This window comes from Eumetopias jubatus, unplaced genomic scaffold (genome assembly GCF_037043125.1).
Source record: "Eumetopias jubatus isolate StellerSeaLion01/CBP00866 unplaced genomic scaffold, mEumJub1_p1.0 scaffold_6, whole genome shotgun sequence".
Classification (NCBI taxonomy): Eukaryota; Metazoa; Chordata; class Mammalia; order Carnivora; family Otariidae; genus Eumetopias; species Eumetopias jubatus.
The window spans coordinates 127236862-127257097 of NW_028274812.1; the positions used below are offsets into that span (position 1 = coordinate 127236862).

At 41.9% G+C, this 20236-nt stretch overlaps 1 protein-coding gene across 8 annotated transcripts in view; it reads left to right on the top strand.

The window, feature by feature from the left end:
* FARS2 (phenylalanyl-tRNA synthetase 2, mitochondrial) overlaps positions 1-20236 on the top strand; it is a 537047-nt gene that overhangs the window by 387572 nt on the left and 129239 nt on the right. For all 8 annotated transcript variants that reach the window (XM_028122922.2, XM_088024111.1, XM_088024113.1 and 5 more), the window contains one exon: positions 5326-5477. In XM_028122922.2, coding sequence (XP_027978723.1) covers positions 5326-5477 — 152 coding nt within the window. The remainder of the gene's footprint in view (positions 1-5325; positions 5478-20236) is intronic.

Genomic DNA, 20236 nt, shown 5'->3' on the forward strand with positions numbered 1-20236 from the left:
ATTTTAAAAATCCAAACTATCCTGGAAAATTTGGGAAATTAAGAAATTAAGCTAAGTCAGTTCAACATGAGTTTGACCGACATTTATTTAGCCGGTTACTGTAGGGCTGCTGGGCTACACAGGTAAACCAGACATTAATCCCGATCCTGAAGGACATAATGACAGGGACATGAACCTATGAGGGGCACTCAATACAGTCAGAGGACTTGGAGTTAGGGTGGCACATAACTCCATGATTGTTCTGTTCCTCAACCCCAAACAGGACATAAAAACAATTCTTGGGTTGGAATTGTCAATAATTGGCAGAAATAAGAGGTTTTCAAAAGGGCAAACTGTGAAAAACATTTATGGATTCCCAGGATTAGCTCAACCTAATAAAGTAAGGATATTATTCCAACCCCATTAGAGGTAGCCAAAATGCAACAAATGTAAGGATACTGCAGGGGAAGGAAAAGATATTTTTCTTTCTACCCTTCTAGGTGTCATCTGGTGCTCTGCCGCAAAAGACAGATTAGAGCAAACAACCTTATTAACTTGTGCATCATGCATGAAACACACAGATTATAAGAGAGGAGTAACTCAAAGGCTTGGTTGGTAATTGGGCTTATATAGCAGCTTAGCAAAAGAGCAATAAATTTTTAGAGAAGTAACAAGGCAAAGAAAAAGGATCTCGAGTCTGGTTCTGGGCCAATTGTGGAAAGGTAAATAAATACATGGGAAACTAAAGGAAGTTATATGGGGCCGTTAGTCAAGTTCGATAAGTAGATCCTTCTGGTGTAATCTCTGGGCTGATAAGGGTCCAGCTTGACTCCAGTGATTGGAGAGGGGAGATGAGGCACCTTTGCAAGTTTTTTGTCCTGCTCTTAGGCAAACTGTGTGCCTGTGTTGTGTTGGCCCCGGAGCTGAGAGCTTTTCTTGTCTCAGCTTCTTTTCAGTTGCTTTGAGCTCAAAGTAAACCTTATACCAAAGTGACATGTTTGCGGGTGGCATTTTTTGCGACTCTCTGATAAGTGGGGATTACAAGGGTGTTTAGCATCAGTGTTCATGAAGGGAATAAAGTCTGAGTTGGGCTGACCTCGCTTAACTGGGGTGTGCCACCCGCCTACACCCCAAGCCATGCAGAGCTCACTCAGTGCATTTGCTGCAGAATTCACGGTTGAACCTTAACTCTTTTGCATCTTAAAGATAAAGGCAAAATTCCTTCTTGAATATTTTCCTTCCTTCCCCAGAGTTAATCATTGTTTTGAAGTCCAGTATAGCCTTCCCACATCTGTTTCAATACAACTTATTTATACATATGTATTATTGCCATACCTGTTTTTAAACTTTGTATAGTGAATACATCTTAGTACAACTTATATTTTTTTAAAAACTCAACATACACTTTTTTGTATTTCAGCCATAGTGGTATATGTACCTCTAATTCGTTCACGTTAACTCTTGTATATTGTGTGTATAATGATATATATGAAATAGCAATTATTATATGAGGTAAATACTAATAATCCTCCATTTTTCAGATGAGGAAACTGAAAACAGAGATTAAGCAGTTGGTCCAAGTCATATAGTTAGTAAGGAAGATTCACATGAGGATCACAAATTTTGCCTTATTCCATTCCAATAGCTTTTCCTATTTCCTGCCTTGGGTTAGGATTTATAATGTGACAGAGCAAGGGTGAGAGAGGGTATCCTTATGTTGTTCTTGACTTTATTTCGAATACTTCTAAAAAATTTTAACTTTAGTATGTTTGCTATAGGTTTTCAATAAATATCTTGGAAGGAAGGATGCTGCCTTCTATTTATAGTTGGCCAAAAAAACTCTTTTTTCTTATAATGAATAAGTATTATATTTATCAAATACTTCCTGTCTCTGAAAAAAACATGATTTTTTTTCTTTATATGTTGATTAGTAGATTGCTTTTGGTTTCAAAGCATTCCCGTTATTCTGGGATAAACCCTACTTGGTCATTTTGTGTTCTTACGTTAATATGCTGTTGAATTGTATTTGCCGAAGTTACATTTAGGATTTTTATGTAGGTTGTAAGGTGAAATTGGTCTACAATTTTTTTTTAATTATTCTGTGATTATCCAGCTCTGGCTTAAAGTTTATAAACTCACAAAATTTGTTGATTTTTCTCTCCTTTTCTGTTTCATGAAATAGTGTGTTAAAGATACTGCTTCACCTGAAATATTTGATAAAAGTTATACTATGAACTATCTGAGTCTAACACTTTTGGTGTGAGATTTGACTGATAATTCAATTTGGTACAGTGTCAATCAGTTTAAATTTTGTCTTAAGTGAAAATTATCATTTAATCCAAATTTTCAAACTCATTGTTACTAAATTGTTCATATATATTTTGACTTTTAAATTCTCTACTATAACTGTAGTTTTGATCACCTCTTCAATTCTAAAAAAAAAAAAAAAAAAACCACCACGAGAATTATAGAGATGATCTCAAAAGAACAAATCAATTCATGGTTATTTGCTAAAACTAATAAAATAGACATTGCTCATCTAGATCAAGAAAAGAAATGAGAAAACACAAATAATACCAAATGCTATTTAAGGGCTGTGAAGGGATTTCAGTCGAAAATGGAACTGGAAGATATGAAACAGAGAATCTCCCGCATGCTCCCTCAGAATAATGGAACTTGAAAATGGAGAGACTGATTCCCTATAAATGCCTGATTTACAGTGGGCTGAGACTCATCTCCTGACCAATGAACATCTGCTAAGAATCTTTCACCATCCTCCAGCCAGTGAACTCACTGCTTGAACTCTGGCTGGCCTGCCTTCTCTGGGCACTCGTTCCCATTAATACAGCTGCCCCAAGCCCTCAACGGACTTGCCTGCAGCATGCATTTTCCGAATTGCATTTCCTCTGCTTTTCGTGAATAAACTTAGTTTCTGATAATTCGAGCTTGCCTCAGTTTACCTCTTTATTTAGGTTAACAGGTTTTTTTTCTAATTCTAAAATTATCTTGTTCTGTGATTGTGGATTATCAAGTCCCTACCAAATCACTTTGCCTGTGCGCCTCTTTTTTGTCATTCCACGTGCTCACTATCTCCCTATAACAGCATAGCCAGGGATGGAGGCAAGTCTCTATGCCTTATTTACCTGCCATGTCCATTAGCTGGTCTGGTTAGAGAAGAAAGAACAGCTAAATTGATTCACTGTAACAAAGCCATTGCTCACACAAGGTAGCGTTGTCATGCGCTCTTGATGAATGCCTACAATGTCATGGGGACTGTGCAGGGTAATAGAGATTTGGAGGTTAAAAAAAAAAAGATACACACCCCACCCTCAAAAATTGAAATATACTGGAAAGACAGACATTAAGTAAGTAATTACACAAACAATTACAATAATGAAAGGTATTATGAAAGAGAAGTATAGGCTGCCATAACAAGGGACTACTGGAGTCTGTGAGGGTTAGAGGTGAACGTGGTAGCTGAGGAGCAGAGGTAGGGTAGGGAGGGCAGAAAACAGTATCTGGAGGAAGCAGCGAAGTGTGTTCAAGAAACCAAATAGCCAGGCGGTGTGAGCCTGGACAACAGAAAGAGCTAGAACTTTTCAAGAATTGGGGACTTACCCTAAGATCAATGGGAAGCCACTGGATAGTTTTTAATACCACCTCTGGCTAAGCATCAGAAAGCCTACATTCCAGTAGCTATAGATCTGTAGTTATCCTTTCAAAACAAACCTTTATTTTCCCCCTCAAAAAAGCGGAAGTCTCTAGTAGGTATCCTATATCTGACACATACCAGTTAGTATAGTGAATGCTTCCTTTAGATAAACCATTACTTTAAACTTGTTATATATAATTTGTTAGCTTGAACTAGTTCGCAATGCAACAGTCTGGGCTTTTCTCCCTGGTTTTTAAAACTGTAATTTACTGTAAAATTCATTTTTTAATGTCTTGGGGACCTCTATTCTGGCTGACAGCATTATTTTGTTATTACCGTGTTTACTGTTGTCAGTGGGTTGCGGACACAAATGCTCAGTTGGGCACCTCCCATGTCTGTCATCAGAGCTCAGTGGTATCTCAGCTTGGGTCACCTAAAGACGGCATTACATGCGAATTCTTTGCAATCCCAGCCTTTTATCCAATCTCCCTAAATTTCCATGTTCCTGAAGTGGCGAAAGGATGTTGTCCAAGGGAAAAGCAACTGGTGTAACCACCGTACTCCCGTATGTGTTGTTATATTAACCCATGAATGATTTATCACAGGATCTTGACTTTACTGTAGGAGAGAAAACCAAAGATATTTTTCAGGAGCCATGGTATTTTGTCAGAAGCACTTTAGATGGTAGCTTTATTATGTTCATTTGAAATGTGTGTTTTGAACCGATGCATTTGTCTGACAACTTTATTGATATTTCAAGTTGAATAATCATTTTTTGTGTATTTGGTTCTTCGGAGGTTTTGTCATTTGAAAAGTTACACTTTTTCTTATCAGTGATTCACCAAAGGGTTTATAGTGATATCAGGTTTGGTGTAAACCAGTTTATAAATTTGCTCTTCTGCCAGATTTATTTATACTTTAGCACATGTCCCCTGAGGACTTCATAGTTATATAATGAAACATTTTTTACTGTGGCAGTAACTTACAGACAAACATTTATTATATATATATATTTATATGTATATAAGCCACGTAAACAAAGGCAGTAACTTTTTAAAGTATCTAATTTTAAGTGTCTATCCAATATAATGATAAGCTCGAATAAACTGGGGAAAATGGGATAAAGTGGGGGAATTGGCTACATTTGTGTTTGTCCATCCTTAGAGCCATAATTTGAAAAATAACTCCCTAAGTGGCTACTTATCATCCCAGTCCTTTGTTTTAATAATTAGAAATACTAACAAATAATGACATTACTAATTGAAAAATACCAATTTTGACAAGCCTTTACTTACTTCTCTATTAAAATGACTTCCTGAAAATATCACAGGAAGTTAATGAATCGCTTGTTAATTAAATTTGAACTTTTTCTCCTCTAGTATTCAAATGAAAAAACTGAAGTATGATATATCCAAATTGCTTTATACTAAATTGTACATTAATGGTTATATAAATATAATATATGGTAGTGTTACACATGAATGTGATAAGAATCTGTAACATTCATAATGGAATTTGCTAATTTTGAATATTGGCTTATCTTTTAAGTTCATTTTGTTCCTGAAAATTCAAGTGCTGAAATAATGTTTTACCAGCATTTTCTAATTAGCCAAGTGTAACTTTCCATGAAAAATTTAAACATTCTCTCATCCAACTAACAAATCAATCTATCTTTTCTTCTTTTGTTTTGTTAGCCTCTTAGCAAATACCCTGCTGTGATAAATGACATCTCATTCTGGTTGCCCTCTGAGAGTTACACAGAAAACGATTTCTATGATTTAGTACGAACAATTGGAGGAGACCTGGTGGAAAAAGTTGATCTGATAGACAAGTTTGAACATCCAAAGTAAGTAAAAAACTTTCTGATTTTATCCTTTTTTTGTCTCTGTGTGACAAATGGCTTATGGAAATATATAATAAAATTTTGCTGAAACTCAATGCATATGAGACAGAATATTTCCAGAATTTATAGTGAATATATAATCAGAAAAGATTTTTATATCAGTCCTTTCTAAAAATCTTTCTAAAATGCAGTTTTAATCTTTCCTATCTTAGTAAATAGGTGAGACAGAATGTTTTAAAGATCTTAGAGTTTTTCAGTATTGTTTTTAGAAGTGATTTCTTACCATATCACATCCCAGGAACAGAGGAGATGTGGCAGAAACGGGTTTGTGGAGAAAAAGCTGTTTTGTCAGTCTCTCAGTGAATATTTATTAAGCACTTGCCACATGCCAAAAGCTGTATTAGGTCCTAGGATAAAGTTTAATAACTTTATCAGGATCCATCTCAGTGTTGGCCTGTCTTCCTGGGGTGTGTGTGTGTGTGTGTGTGTGTGTGTGTGTGTGTGTGTGTGTGTATGCTGTAGTCTTACACTAATCAGATTTGACTCTACTTTGGTTTTAGAAAAGTTTTCTTGAGTTATATCGTTAAGGATTTGTTCTGATCCATTCTTCTGTTTCATTCTTCCGGAATTCCAGTTCTGCATGAGTAGGCTCTCCTTTATGTGACTTCTCTACCTATTACTTTCTCTCTAATGTTTTAAAACTCTTTATTTACACTTCATTTTGAATGCTTTTCTCATTGCTACCTTCTCTGTCCCTTACTGTTTTCTGCAGTCTCTTCTTCCTTGCTCACATTCCATTTCCATCTTCGATTACTTTGTTTTCCCCCCTTTATGAGTTCTGAGAGCTCACATTTCAGTTCCTCCTGTTTTCTTGCCTTCTACTCTCTGAATTATTTGTGCTTTGTAGTTTTACTTCATAGACGAATTGCTTCATTTGGTTTTAAAAATCTATTGCAAGATATTTGCCCAGCAATTTCTTATGATCCAGGGGCAACATTTTTTTCCCTATGACTTCTTTGTTAAAAAGTTTTTCTTTCATCTTCCTTATTTTTCCCCCAGTTTTTAAATTGATGTACCTGTGGTATGCATATGATTTGCCTTTTTGTTACTTGTATTTGAATGGCATTGGATTTTCTGAACCAGCTATGTGCACAAAGTCGAGGTGTGAGGGTGGGGTTGACATGGCAGGGAGGGGCTAGGGTGATCATTCGGCTAGTTGTTTTCACCACCCTAAGGCTTTTATCTTCTCCAGTGCCAAGAAATAAGTCTTTCTTTGAATATGGCTCATTCATCTCATTGATTCCTTGTATAGTTCTGCATCCCACCCCAAATCTTCTCTTCTTACAAACAAAAGATTCGCCTTTGTTTACTTCAGTTTCAATACTTATCAGTGATAAAGATTTTGAACTTCAGAGCTCTGAGAGATGTTACCTTTGCTAGTGTTTTCTGAGAAATGCCACTGTTTGTGTTTCTTTCCTTCACATCTTCTCATTAGCTTCTACTTGTTTTGAGCTGCTTTTGGCAGCCTTTAAATTATTTTGGAGTTTGCAGATGATATCTGTGCCCTAACTTTACAGAAACAGTATATATGGAGCAGCCTGGGTTTTTGACATGATGGAATACCCATTCAGCCCAGGACTATTCTGTGAGAGAGAAATTTCCAGGAATTTCCATGTTGATAGTGAAATTCCAGTACTTACTTTTGAAGAAGAGGGAAAGTGTAGGACTAAGACTGATTGTTCAATATTAACTGAGATACCAAAAGGACATGACTTGTTATTTTTTCCCCATTGTTGTTTAATATGTAGAAAACCCATGGGAATCAAGGATTCAGAATCCATTCCTAATTTTATACTTCTCAAGCTTTTGCTTCTTGCCATTGCCTTAGCCCTACCTCTACTCTCATATCATCAGTGTCAAAAGTTAGAGGAGTAGCCTTTTCTGGTTGGAGATGATCAGATCTTAAATGTTAGAGGGAGATGTTAGTGCCTGGATATGGGAGTAAGTGTGGTTTGGGGGCGGGGTAAATATCGTTTTTATCTGACTTGGAGGTGATTTGCAGTGGTGAGAGTAAATGCTGAATGGGCATGCTAATTGGAGAAATTCTGTGAGAATGAGGTAGTGTTGGTGTCCTTTGACCACAAACACACCAGGCAGGCAGATATTCCATTTAAAAAAAAAATCACTGGACTGTATAGGAATGCTCTATTGATGCAGATCTATACACACAACCACATACTAACTTAAGAAAGTTGGATTTGTCCAGTTGCTTCCAGAGGAGACAGTACTTTTGCTTGGAAATTTGAAAACAGCCAACCAACCAAAAAAATACTTTTTATTGGCACTGATCTTACCATCTTTTAAATAAATGTTAAACCAGTACTTAAGGCCAATTATTCTGGAGCTATGCCAAATGATTAGCCTGCCCAGAGTGTGCACCTATCTTAATAAGGGACTTGGTGGTTGGAGTAAGGTTCCTGTGGCAGAGATTGCTAATTATCTCTTAATATCCAATCCCTCATTTAAAAAAATAATGTAACTTTGATTTTTTTATCTAAGCAGCACTATAACTAGGTGTATCTATGTGGCCAAGTCTAGCTAATGATTTATAAGTGGAAGTGTTTAGGTATTTCCAAAAGTTTCCCTGAAAAGTTAGGTTGAGGCTGTCCTTTTTCCTTCCTGCTACTTGGATGTGAACGTAATGGCTGGTACTCTGGCACCCATTTTGGACCATGGTGTGCCCTTGACAATGGAAGTTGTGTCAAGTACAGCCTGGGTCTCTGGCACCGGAGTGTCATTTCATCCCTGGACTTTTATGTGAGAGACAAGTGTCTTGTTGAAGCCATTGTTTTTAGATCTTTGTTACTGGCAACCAAAGGTAAACTTTGCTATTATAGTCCTGAGGAAAAAGACAGACTTGCAGAAAAGGACACAATATTTAGTAACAGTGTCTCACTGAGTAAAGATCCTCAGGAAATACCTGTTGAGGGCCAGATAGTAAATAATTTTGACTTTGTGGGCCATAGGGTCTGTGCAACATCTGTGCCCCCCTCTGCTATTTTAAAAGCAGTCATGGACAAAATGAAACCAAACAAACATGGCTGTGTTCCAGCAAAGCCTTAATTACAAAAACAGGTGATGGGCTAGATTTGGCCCATAGTTCGTTGACTGCAGATATACAGGAGGGAGCCACATATAATTTTTTAACTGACCACCACTCACATATTCTAAAATCCTCCTCTCAGAGGTCTTTTTTCCTTGGGCACCCTGCACCTTCCCATTCTCCTCTCATTAAGAGTTCCTGACTTGGGTGGTGGCAAGTGAAGGGTCACCTGACCTTGTACTCATCAATGCATATCTGGAGCTCAGGACTTAACTTCATTTTCTAAACATGTAAATTAAATATTGCTAAGCAGTCCAAAGAGTTCTGACCCTTTCTTTGCCTACCATCAAGAACTGAGAAATGCTAGTGGCAAGTGAAAGACTCTCTGAAATAAACAAGTAGTTGAACAAATTGTGTGTTAATTTTTTTTTTTTTGTAACAAATTAGGTGTCATTTTGCGAACAAGAGCAGATCCCAAGATGTTTCAGGGAGACATGAACTGCTGAATATGAACCTAATTTCATAATGTTAGACAAATGGGCACATTTTTTCTGGGTTACAGGTAACAGTTTGTGCCCTGAAGGGTTACAGATAACAGCTGTTCAGGTTAGAAGAAGATGACTTTTTGTTCTAGTCTGTCGTTCGGAACCTTCCCCCAGAGCATCTTTGCCACTTAATCTATAGGCCACTCATTGTGCAGAGGCATTCTTCTAGTTCCAAATTGCACGTAACAAAAAATAGAGTAGTGATAACTTCTGAAGAGGAGATCTGCGGTCCCTGGATGTGCTTTGATGCCTTTGCAACATTTTACTATATGCATAGTGCACTGAGTCATGAGAAGACTTAAGGAAATAAGTTATGCATGTCAGCATACAAACCTGGATATCTGATGTTTGACGCATTTATGAGTACAGTGGTCATTTTAGTCTCTATGTCCGTGAACCTGAAGGAATTATGGGGTACAGTGTTTATTTTCTCCTGTAGCACAACCACCTAAAACATTTCCTAGCCCCGGATAGGAGAGAGAACAAAGAAGAGCTGAAAGAAACTTAACCATTGTCTTCAGCCACAAGCACCTCATGTGGGGATGCCACCAATTATTTGTGAGCTGTGGAAATGGACTATAAAGTGGGCTCAGATGGGACAGATTTGTGTTGAGCCCAAGGTAGAGGTTTTTGGAAGTTAGAATTAGGGGATTTAAAAGACTTGACTGGACTACAAGGAAGGGGTGGTGGGGAAGATGTGCCAGGTATCTGCTGCAGGCCCTGCTTGGCCGTGTCCCCAAACCAGTGCTTCTCACAGGCCTCCCCCCTGTTCCTGGGGCTGCTGCTTGCTTTGTGCATCCTGCTCAGACAGTCGGCTCAGACAGTCGTGGACACGCTTTCCTGGATCTGTGAACCCACAGTCAGGGTCTAGTTGGGGCCGAGATGCTAGAGGTAAGCATCCTGAGCCATGGGCACCAAAGGCGAGTCCCAGCTCTGTTCAGCTCTCCTTGATCCAGTTAATAGTTCTGTTCTTTATGACTGACCACTTGCAGTTGGAACAAATTTGGCACAGGTCGTTATACCGGAGCACTTGTCAGTATTTTTTAACAGCTGAAGGGGGGCTTCATGAAGAGAGGCACTTTCTCAATGTCGCTGGCCCCCCTTCTCGGTGGGTATGAGTCACAGGCATTACCTGCTCCTAACTGGCCACAGCAAGGTGGCGGGAGCCCCAGTGGATGAGGCAGTTCGGATGACTTCTCCTTCCTTCTTCCCTTCCTCTCGTCTTTCCCTCCCTTCTCTCTCTCTCTCTCTCTCTCTCTCTCTCTTTTTGGGGGGGTGGGTGTTTGATTTTGCTTTGGCAAATTGCATCCAATAAAAACATAAAAGTTTAAAAATAAAAAGGTAGAGATTCACCCATCATCTCACACCCTAACACCACAGTTCTTCATATTGTTACATTTTCCCTGTCTTAACTTTTTTCATATGTATGCATCAGATGACATTTGATCCTTGAATGATACATGCTTTGTATTACCAACCTTCTGATCTAGAGTGGGGTTCTTCAGCCTCCGCACTACTGATATTTGGGGCCAGATAATTCTTTGTCGGGGGGGTGGGGGGGAGGCTGTTCTGTGCACCATAAGATGTGAGCAGTACCTCTGACCACTCTCAGCCCCTCCCAGCACCTTATGATGACCAAAAATGCCTCCAGATATTGCCAAATGCCCCCTGTCAGGCAAAATTGCCCCCAGTCGAGAACCACTGGGATATCATTTAGGGGAGAATTTATTATTTCTTCTGAAAAAATATTATTTCTTAGAACCATGCTTCACTTTTCTGTTCTGACCAGCAGGGAGAAGGGACAGAAGGACCTCACAAGAGGGAGGTGTTCCACTGGGGGTTCTTGTGGTTCCAAGAAACACACTTGACAAAACATGGCTAAAGCTGGGCACCCCAGCTAGGCTTCGGAAAGAACAGGAGCTAGGGCAGGGTCTGAACTTTCTGTCTCTGTCGCTCTTTCTGGGGTTTGTCTACCAGTTTCTGCTTCTCTGTTGCATTCTCTTTCCTCACGCTCACTCTAGGTCTCCCCTGCTTTCCACCATATAGCTTGTGCTCTCTCTGTATCTTGCAGAGTTCAGAATGCCCTGCCCAGCCCCCGACCTTTAGGTGTCAGCGCTCAGCTGACTCACTGACTCAGCTACCACTCAGCTACCACTTTGCCCAATTCTGACACTCTCGACAAAGGAATCTTGCTGGCCCGAGATTTTCTGGTCAAGTCAGAGGTCACTGACCAGCTGAAGGACAGGTTCTCCTCGAATCACGTGCCTGCCCTCACTCTAATTAGCCACACGAGTCAAGTGGACAGACCTCTGACCTCGTTTTATGTGTTGGTAGGTTTACTGTCTATACAGATCTTTCTTTGTTTTCTCTTTAGCCAGAACTCAGTAGCTTCTGATGGAGGCACTGCCATTTTCAGACTTCCTTGAACTTCATGCAAAGAGGCATGTTGTAAGGATGTTAGCCAGTTGCTTCTCGAGTTCCTGTGTTACAGGAGACAGTGGGTTCACTGGGCCCACAAGGGTATTAAGGCAAGAGCCCAGTTTTTATGGGGCCAAATAATGCAGGAAAATTGAACTAGCAATAAAAAGTAGAAGGTAATAGTAAGGTGAGTTAAGCCTAGTAAGTGGCCTGCACAGTTTCTGATGCCCCGTAGACCTTCACTGTCTGAGGGGCAATGTATAGGGCTATAGATTCAGAGCAGGATGGCCCTTGGTCTGGGGAGATTTCCCAGGACACAGGATAGTAAATGCTGCATGTCTATCTCCCTTCTGCCACCTTGTGAATGATGTGTACACAGCTCTGATTCTAATTAATGTCAGTAAGTACCTTTGAGTAGAAACCTTCAGTTCCTGTAAAAAGAACTCTGGGTTGTTATCTTCTTTTGTTGCTAGGGCAGATTCACTCAGGGTGGCCACTTTAAGGCAAACAGGATTTATTTAAGGATATACCTGAATCAGAACAGGAAACCTGTTTGGAACCAAGGCAGGTCTAAGGGCTAGAGATCTTTTGCAACTGGGTGTCCCCGGTTCTATCCCTCTGCTTGCACCTCTTAGCCAGGGACCACTCATAAAACAGCTCAGCCCACTTTCCAGAACACATAGCCACAGTCTGAACATTTACAACCAGAAGGGTTCATGGGGCATTTTTTCAGAATAAGCCCCCAAGTACTGACCTCCTTCCCTCATCCCCCACCAGTCTGCTCCTCGCATAGAACTCTATGTAACTGCTCCTAATGTTGGCTCATTCATCTCTTGTGTTCCTTATTTGCATTTAAATTTTTCTAGACTATTCCACTTGGTGGAAACTCCATAGGGCACTATGGCATAGTCTCTCACTGCCATCTTCCCACCATGTTTATATTAGTGGAAGGAGGCTGGCTCCCTGCGTGACACTTGGTGGATGGCTCATTGATCCTTCTTCATAGCTTAGAGGAGCTTTTGTTACATGGCTGCATACTTCAGAGGCAATGTAGGCCAGTGGAAAGAGCTCAGAATTCAGAGTCAGAGGCCATTAGCAGAGTCTTGGCCCTTCACATCTTAGAAGTCTCATAAAGGGACTCTCTGGCCTCAGTTCCTCATCTGCCAACCCAGGGTGCTAACATCATCCCAAAATGGCAACTGCAAAAATTAGATGAGCCTATAGATGTGAAATGCTTTGAAAACAGCACAGAGTTGTTTTATTTTTTTTAAATAGCTATCACAGTAAAAACCAGTAACTGTCACCATCAGCCCATCTTGCTTATTAAAGAATAACCTCAGCCCAGCCAGGCGTCTTGGACTTGGCAGCCAAATACATATGACTAGGAAGTTCTGGTCATCGCAGGAAGCAGAGTGGGACTTCATATTCTATGTTGGGAAAAATGCCATGGCTGGTGATGGGTGGGATGACATCTCTGGTTTACAAATCACTCCCTGGTCCTGGTTCTTGTGACAGAGCCAAAGAAATGCAGTTATTATCTGAACTTAAAGCCTGGCCAGCGATGAAAAGCCAGCGACAGCTAATCTTGAGAGAGCTTGTCAGAAGTTGCGTCCCCTTGAAATTGACAGCATGCAGTACCAGGGAGCTGGCTCGGGGCGGCCAGGCCTGCTTTGGAACGCTCCTGGCTTCTTTGCCTTTCTTCGCTTTTATTGCAATGCTGGTGGTGTGAGTCTAAGAACTTTTATTGTTGTGGTTCAGACAGCCCAGAAATTCTAAGAACACTATTTTTAGCCTGGATATTTGTTTTTCCCTACCTTCCTCCCTTTACCTCCTTCCCCAAAGCCTTCTTTTTAAAGCAGCTCACAAGGGGTGCATTTTCTTGCTGTCACATAGCAGCTCTGTTTGCCACCAGCAGTAGACAAATTAAAACACAATTAGTTCAGTCCCTGAACACCTTGTTCTGCCTTGTCCCCCAGCACTTCACCGTTTGCTGAAGGATTCTTTGGGATTACCTTCAGCACTGACCTGGCAGGGCCCTGGGAGCAGCATCTAGGCACAGAGCAGAGAAGGAGCAGAGAGACCGCTCAATGACCGCCAGGCAAGGAGAGAGGCCAGGCGCTTAATGAGCTGGATCTTCAGTGATCTGCTGTGTGCATGCACACCTTCGTGAAAATTAACCATGAAGCCGCTCTTCCCTCTTTAACTTTCAATTAGCAGTTTTCAGGGAATTCTTTGGAAATTATTTCCACTTGGCACCCCGTGCACCTTTTTGCAGCATGGAGATTGAATGCTCTCTTTCCAAGATGCAAGGCAGAAGTAACCCACCTCCCTTGATGTTTCCCTGTCCCTGTCCCACCCCCATCGATCAGATGAAAACAAGTTAAAATGCACACCAAGGACAACATGTTAGGGGTCTCTCAGTCACAGAATTGCTGGCAGAAATGCGATAGGGAGGGGCAGCCCCACCGCATCATTTTGGGCAATTATGAGTCATGCCCGAAACCATTTTGGATCTTTAATCTGTTATCCCAGGTCACAAGGTCACTTCTTTCAACTAGCTACCACCCAAATGCGATGCCCAGAGCTGCAGTGGGAGCCTGCCTCCCACTCCCACCTGCACCGTCCATACTGGGTCAGTGATCTTGTCCTTCACACCCCACAGAGGCTTGGCCTTGAATGTACCACGACCCTCACAGTTAATGATAATGTCTTAGTAACCAAGAGATGTTTGAATCCAAATACAGCCTGACATTGTACAGCCTCAGAATCATACATAGGATAACCAAACACTTATCCTGATGCTAGATCTTGGAGTTGAGTCTCTAAAGATAAGATTTGTAAGAAAGTTTCTGAGACCTATTTGAATTTCTGAGCAGCAGAGACGGGCTCCCCAGACTTGCTGATCTCTCTGGCTCCAGCACCAGCCAGGTTGGGGCTACAATGCACAGTGCACGGGCCGGGGCAGGGCAGGGGCGGGGGGGGGGGGTGTCCGAGTGTCTCTCGGGCTAGTTACTCTCCTTAGCTTGGTCATAACTGAGACTTAAGCTGTTGGTGTACAAAAGCAGGCAGGGACCTCTAGGGATGGGAGGTCAACTCCAGGGGAGGGGACCAGTGGTGTATACAGTTGGTCCAAATGGCACCCAAGATCTAGGGCTCCACGCAGTAGTGAGCCCGGTGGAAGCGGGTGGCAGAGCCGATGAGCAGTCACAGAGAAGCCAGGCTTAAGGGCCGCCGTCTGCCTGGGAGCTCCACTGGTTAGCTGCCACCCCAGGGCTCCTGACTGTCCCCACCGTAGAGGTGGGATTGGATCTGGAGTCCACACGTGGGGGTGGGGGGTCAGGGGTGGTTAAGTTAGAAAATCCAGGCGACCAATAGGAACTTCGATTTGTGGGTTTTTTTGTTTTTGTTTTTGTTTTTTGGTGGTTTGTTTTGTTTTGTTTTCACAGCCTATAGCTCCACTGGGGGATCTACTTATTCAAGTGTCATTTGGAGCCCGAGAAAGTATGACTATGACCAGAATTTAATCAGGTGTCTGGTGAGGACAGAGCAAGGTAGAATGTTCCGTAAGATTTACATGAGGAAGAGGAGGACACCTCAAGGCAATGTAGTGCCCATCAGGGTGTCCCGTTCCAGTGGGGATGCTGTGGCATAGAGGGGGCTAGTTAGGCAGAGGCTTAGGAAATTCAGACGCTTAGGAAATGAATTGAGGAACTTACATTCGGATCTCCCCAGCCTGTCACCACCACCTGCTCACGGAGACCTCAGCCTCCTGCACAGTTCCCCTCAAGTATTTCTGGAGGTCTCCAAGGATGTCCCACATTTGCTTACAAACAAACTTCCCCTGAACATGCCGGGATTCATGGGGACCCCCGGTTTCCTCCTGGATATTAGCAGCCCTGCTGCTGCCCCAGCTGGCACACACCCATGAGACTTTGGGGGGGTTCTTCACAGTGTCCTGTGCTATTTCAGATTTGGACAGAGCTGTGCCTTCCCTTGCTGGTGTCACACCTGTCATTGGGGACTCAAGCAGCTCTGCTCTGAGCCCCATCTCCTTTCCTACCTTGCAGAGCCCCTCCCCCAGGCTTTCCCCTCCAGGCAAACCCCTGCAAAGAAAGCCTCAGGGATTCCAGCGCACACCTGACTCCTTCTCAGTTCAGACCAGAATCTTTCAGACCTCGGAAATGAGGACAAAATCAACAAAACGCTGGTCACCTTCTCCTCTTTTGTGAACAGAACTATTTTGCAAGATGTCTTACTTAATATTTCTCAGAGGAGAAAGAATACCCCACGAAAGTTTTTAGATTCTATATTTGACAGATCTGGCCACTTTTCTTAGCCTCCACTTCCTCCTGAAAGAAAGTGATGATAGTAAGATGAGAAAAGAGGAAACCAGCAGTGAAAATGAAGCAGGTGAAATATTTGTACAAGAGATGACAGCTGTGGTCTACACACTTACTCAGAATTTTACTGGAATAATCGCTTATCTTATGCCAGCATTTGTTAAATATGGTAATTTCTCCTAGCTGGTCGTCTGTCCAGCAACACACATGGTATCGGTGATGGTGGGATAAGCATTTCTAACGTTCTGTTTTGGCAATTGCCATGTTGTCTTGTATTTATACACTTTCCACCACTGCACTGTGAGTTACTGCCAGGCACTGGGTCTTTAACTTTCTGCTCTATTTGAGGTATAAAACATAGCAACTACTCAATAAACATATGATGAATGAATGATAAAAAGAAAGAAAACCCAGCAACAACATACTGACATCATGTTTGCTCCAGATATAACCGACATCCCTTTCTCTGTAGGCCAAAAAGAGACCCCATTTGGTAACATTTTCCAGATGGGTAACCAGAACCCTTTACTCTCAGTCATGCTGGTTTCTGACTGAGGAGAAACAGAGTGGGGGGTGAGGAATTGGAACAGGAATTGGATTATAGCAAGTTGGATTCTGAGTAAACTGCTGGTTTAAAAATAGCGTTTTTGAGATTAGTGTTCACATAGAGAAAAGGAAGAAAGTAAAAAGGAAAAAAAGTACCTTTGAAGAAGATTGATTGTATCCTTTGTAAAATACATTTTAATACTCTGAGCTCCCAGGATCAGAAAAGTGTTGGAAGTATGCAAATTATTCATGATTACCTAAGAAACCCTTTCCTGATTGGAAGAGGGGAAATCACAAGGTTGAATGGAAATTCAAGGAGTCAAATTATAACGTGCTTGTTGTGTATGTTTGTTTGCCACAGATGAGGAACAAGGGAAAATTCTGAAGGTTAGAAAGGAAGAGAAAAGCTATCTGTGCAGGGAGGGCAGAGAAGCCTTAGCTCTCTTGAATGTGGGCTTTCCAAACCACTACATACCTAAGCCATCCCACTGAGAGTCATAGGAGTAGTGGATCCCTGACATGGATGCCAACATCCTTTTCTAGAAGCATCTTCTTCCCCCATGTGCTGGGTTCATAGGACCATGTCCACACTGGTCCAGTGGGTCTCTGTCCCGGGGCCTAAGTGATTGCTACAGGGGCGGGCACCTCATAAAGCTGGGCCAATAGGCCTTCTCTCCATAATGTTTGGATGGGAGACCAAAGAGAGCTTAAGCTGTGAGTGACATACATACCTAGGAGCCATCTCTGGCCACGTTTCCCATGTGGGGAGAATGTGGTGAGCAGAGAGGGAGAAGGAAGCAGCAGAAGAGAGATGTGACATGGAGAGAAGAACTGGTGTGGTTTGAGTCCTCAGTTCCATTGTGTTCTGGGACCCGGCTGCTCCCCACCCTTCCCACAGTTCAGTTGTCCAGTCCTTGCTCAGATTCCCTAAGCAAGTGTAACTCCCCTGTTGTTTAAGTTGGTTTCACGTGGGTTTCCATTATTTGAGATCAAATGAGTTCGAAGACATGTAATTACAGACTTACGGCACTGGAAGAGGGCAGGAAGGAAGAAGGTGACAGGCCAAAGTCATTAGCTTCTTTTCCAGAGAACTCTGGAGCACCACAGAGTTGAGGCTGCAGTGGGCCCTTGAGCTGCAGATGTTTTTCTTCAGTATGCTTTTGAATAGTCCTTTTCCTTTTAGCTAGAGTAGCTAAAACTTAATGTATCTCAAGTTGTGACTCCTTCATTCTAGTGAACATGTTTGTGAACACTTACTATGGGTGAAGCACTATGCTATCTGTGACACTTATGGTCAGGAGATATAAAAATGACTTTTTAAGTGAGCTCTTGTTCTCAAGGAGCTCACAGTCTGATAGGAGGTCGGTGCACATAATTTAATATGAAAAGTGTCTTAGATGACAGATGGCACCACCACAGTTTCAAAGAAGAGTAGCACCTCTCTTTGCCGTAAATGATCAAGAAATGTTTACAGATCATGGTTCAGCTGACAAATAAGAGTTAGCTGTGGAATGGGCCAAGAAATTCCAAGCAGAGTAGATCGCATGCACAAAGACAGGAAGAGACCGAGATGAAAATAATTTAGTGTGCCCAGCATACAGGAAACATGGCGGAGTGGGGGGAAATGAAACTGGAGAGTTTGGGAGGGGCCAGATCTTAAAGGCCTTGCATTTCCTTATACTCATGTGGACTTTTCTGGTAGAACATGTAGGGAGTCATTGAGCTAATTCAGCTGTTTTCAAATTTGTAAGTGATTATCTGTCTTGAGACTATGTTGGCCCTGGGTAAAGCTAGAGGTAGGGAAAGATGGAGAAGCGCATCTGAATAGCTTATCTGAATGGAGGAGATGAGTCTGAGCTGAGACAGTGGCCAGGGCCTTGTGGGAAAAGCTGACTGATGGAAAGGATATTTAAAATCCACAGGAAAGGTGGAGCCATTTGAGGGAGCGAGCATGGAGATGAAGGAACCAAATATAACTTCCCAGTCCTGAGTGGTGTGACTGAGAACTGACCTTGAGGTAGAGGTTAAGTAGGGGGAGCAGGGCTTTGGTGGAGGTTATTTGGTTACTTTTGGTCTTCCTGAGTTTTAGGTAGGCTGTCTGGAAATGCCGGCCTAAGAGCTCATGAGAGAGAGGCCAGGATTAGAGTAAACAGTTGACAGTTGGAGCTCCAGTCAGGTCTGGAACAGAAGGGGAAGATGAAGAAAGAATGAACTCCAGGGAAGGCTTAAAGGGATGGAAGAAGGAAAAAGTGAGTGAAGGAATTAAGAAGGGTGACCCAGGAGGTCCAGGTAGAGGAACAGAGGCGGGGGGATGAAAGCATGGAAGGTCCGTCTTGCAGGAGTGAGATTAGAGAGTGTAGTCAGGTGACCTGCCAAGACCACATGGATTTGGCCAGTACAAAGCCTTCAGTAGTAGGTTCAAGGATAGGAAATACTTTGGTGAATCATATTTCTTCTCCTTTCCCCCCTCTTGTGCCTTCACAAATATTTATTCCACAAATGTTAGTAATTAGAGAATACTTGATTTGATGGATATATGCAGGGCGTTGATGTGTTAGCAAGCAAACAAAATGTCCTAACTCTGGCACCTAGACCTGGGTCTTCGTGGCTATGTGTTTGGTGATTTTTGTTTGGAATAATGTTGTGGGGAAGTTTCACCCTTCAGTCACTTACCTGTTTATATGTTCCCTTCCCCTATAGCTCATTTAAAGGATGGATAGGGCAGGTGAAGCATCTTCATGAGCCCTCTCTGAGAAGCAGGAATTATACAGGAATGACACTTAGAGATTAGTCCCCAGCACTGGGGTGGCCCACTTAAGACAGGCCTCATTAAATGCACTTTATAGGGGATAGCCAGTGTATTTAACTTAAGAAAGGACATGGCATGCCAATTAAGACCTGAAAATATGCATGGAAGTTGGAATTTGAACAATACTTTGATCAGCACTTCTTAAAATGAAGACTCCTTAAAAGCTTGCTTATACTTCCCTTTGGTCACCTGCTGTGTGGAGCCGCGTGCTCCAAAAGATGAAGCCACCCCTGGCGGACAGAAGTGCAACACAATACAGAGTACACACAACTCCGGAAATTAGACTTGACCTCCATGCAGCTTTCAAGGCAAAAACATCCTCCCCAAAATGAGAGAAAGAAAGCTAGGAAAAGAAGGTGTGGGGCACATCATCGCAAGGAAAACTGGAGTTGATTTTGATTATATTTAGAATGCTATTTTTTTTTTTAACCTAGATTGAATCAAGGAATACCTGTACATTGAACTTCTTTGTTTCAGGATTCCTCCTGCCAGAAAGTCTATTTAAATATGAATCCCAAATAATGTGATATCACATCTGATACAGAAATATATCTGGCAATATTAAACAGATCAAATTCTTGGGAGGACTAGTCTGAATTGAAGCTATTCTTAGCATAGTTACAGTAAAGAGATCCACACAGATATTCAAGATGGAAAAATCCTAATAGTTAATAGAAAACCAAAACTCAAGGTCCCTGCAACCTTCAGAGCAGAGCTGCTTCAGGTGCTTCTCAGAAAACAAATGTGTCTTAGAGATTTTGGCCAGGGGTCCCTCCACATCTTCACGTCCTTTTTTGGGGTGTCTCCCCTCCTTCCTTCCTTCGTTCTTTAAATCATCTAACGTCTCACGTCCTGCCTGTCCTGCCCCTCAGACAGCTTTGCTCAGCCAATGGCTGGACCAGGTGGAGATTGAAATTGGAGCCTATAACATATGACCAAACTTATACATCATATTTACATCGTTTAATTACTTTAAATAATACTTTAGCTTAGGTTTCCTG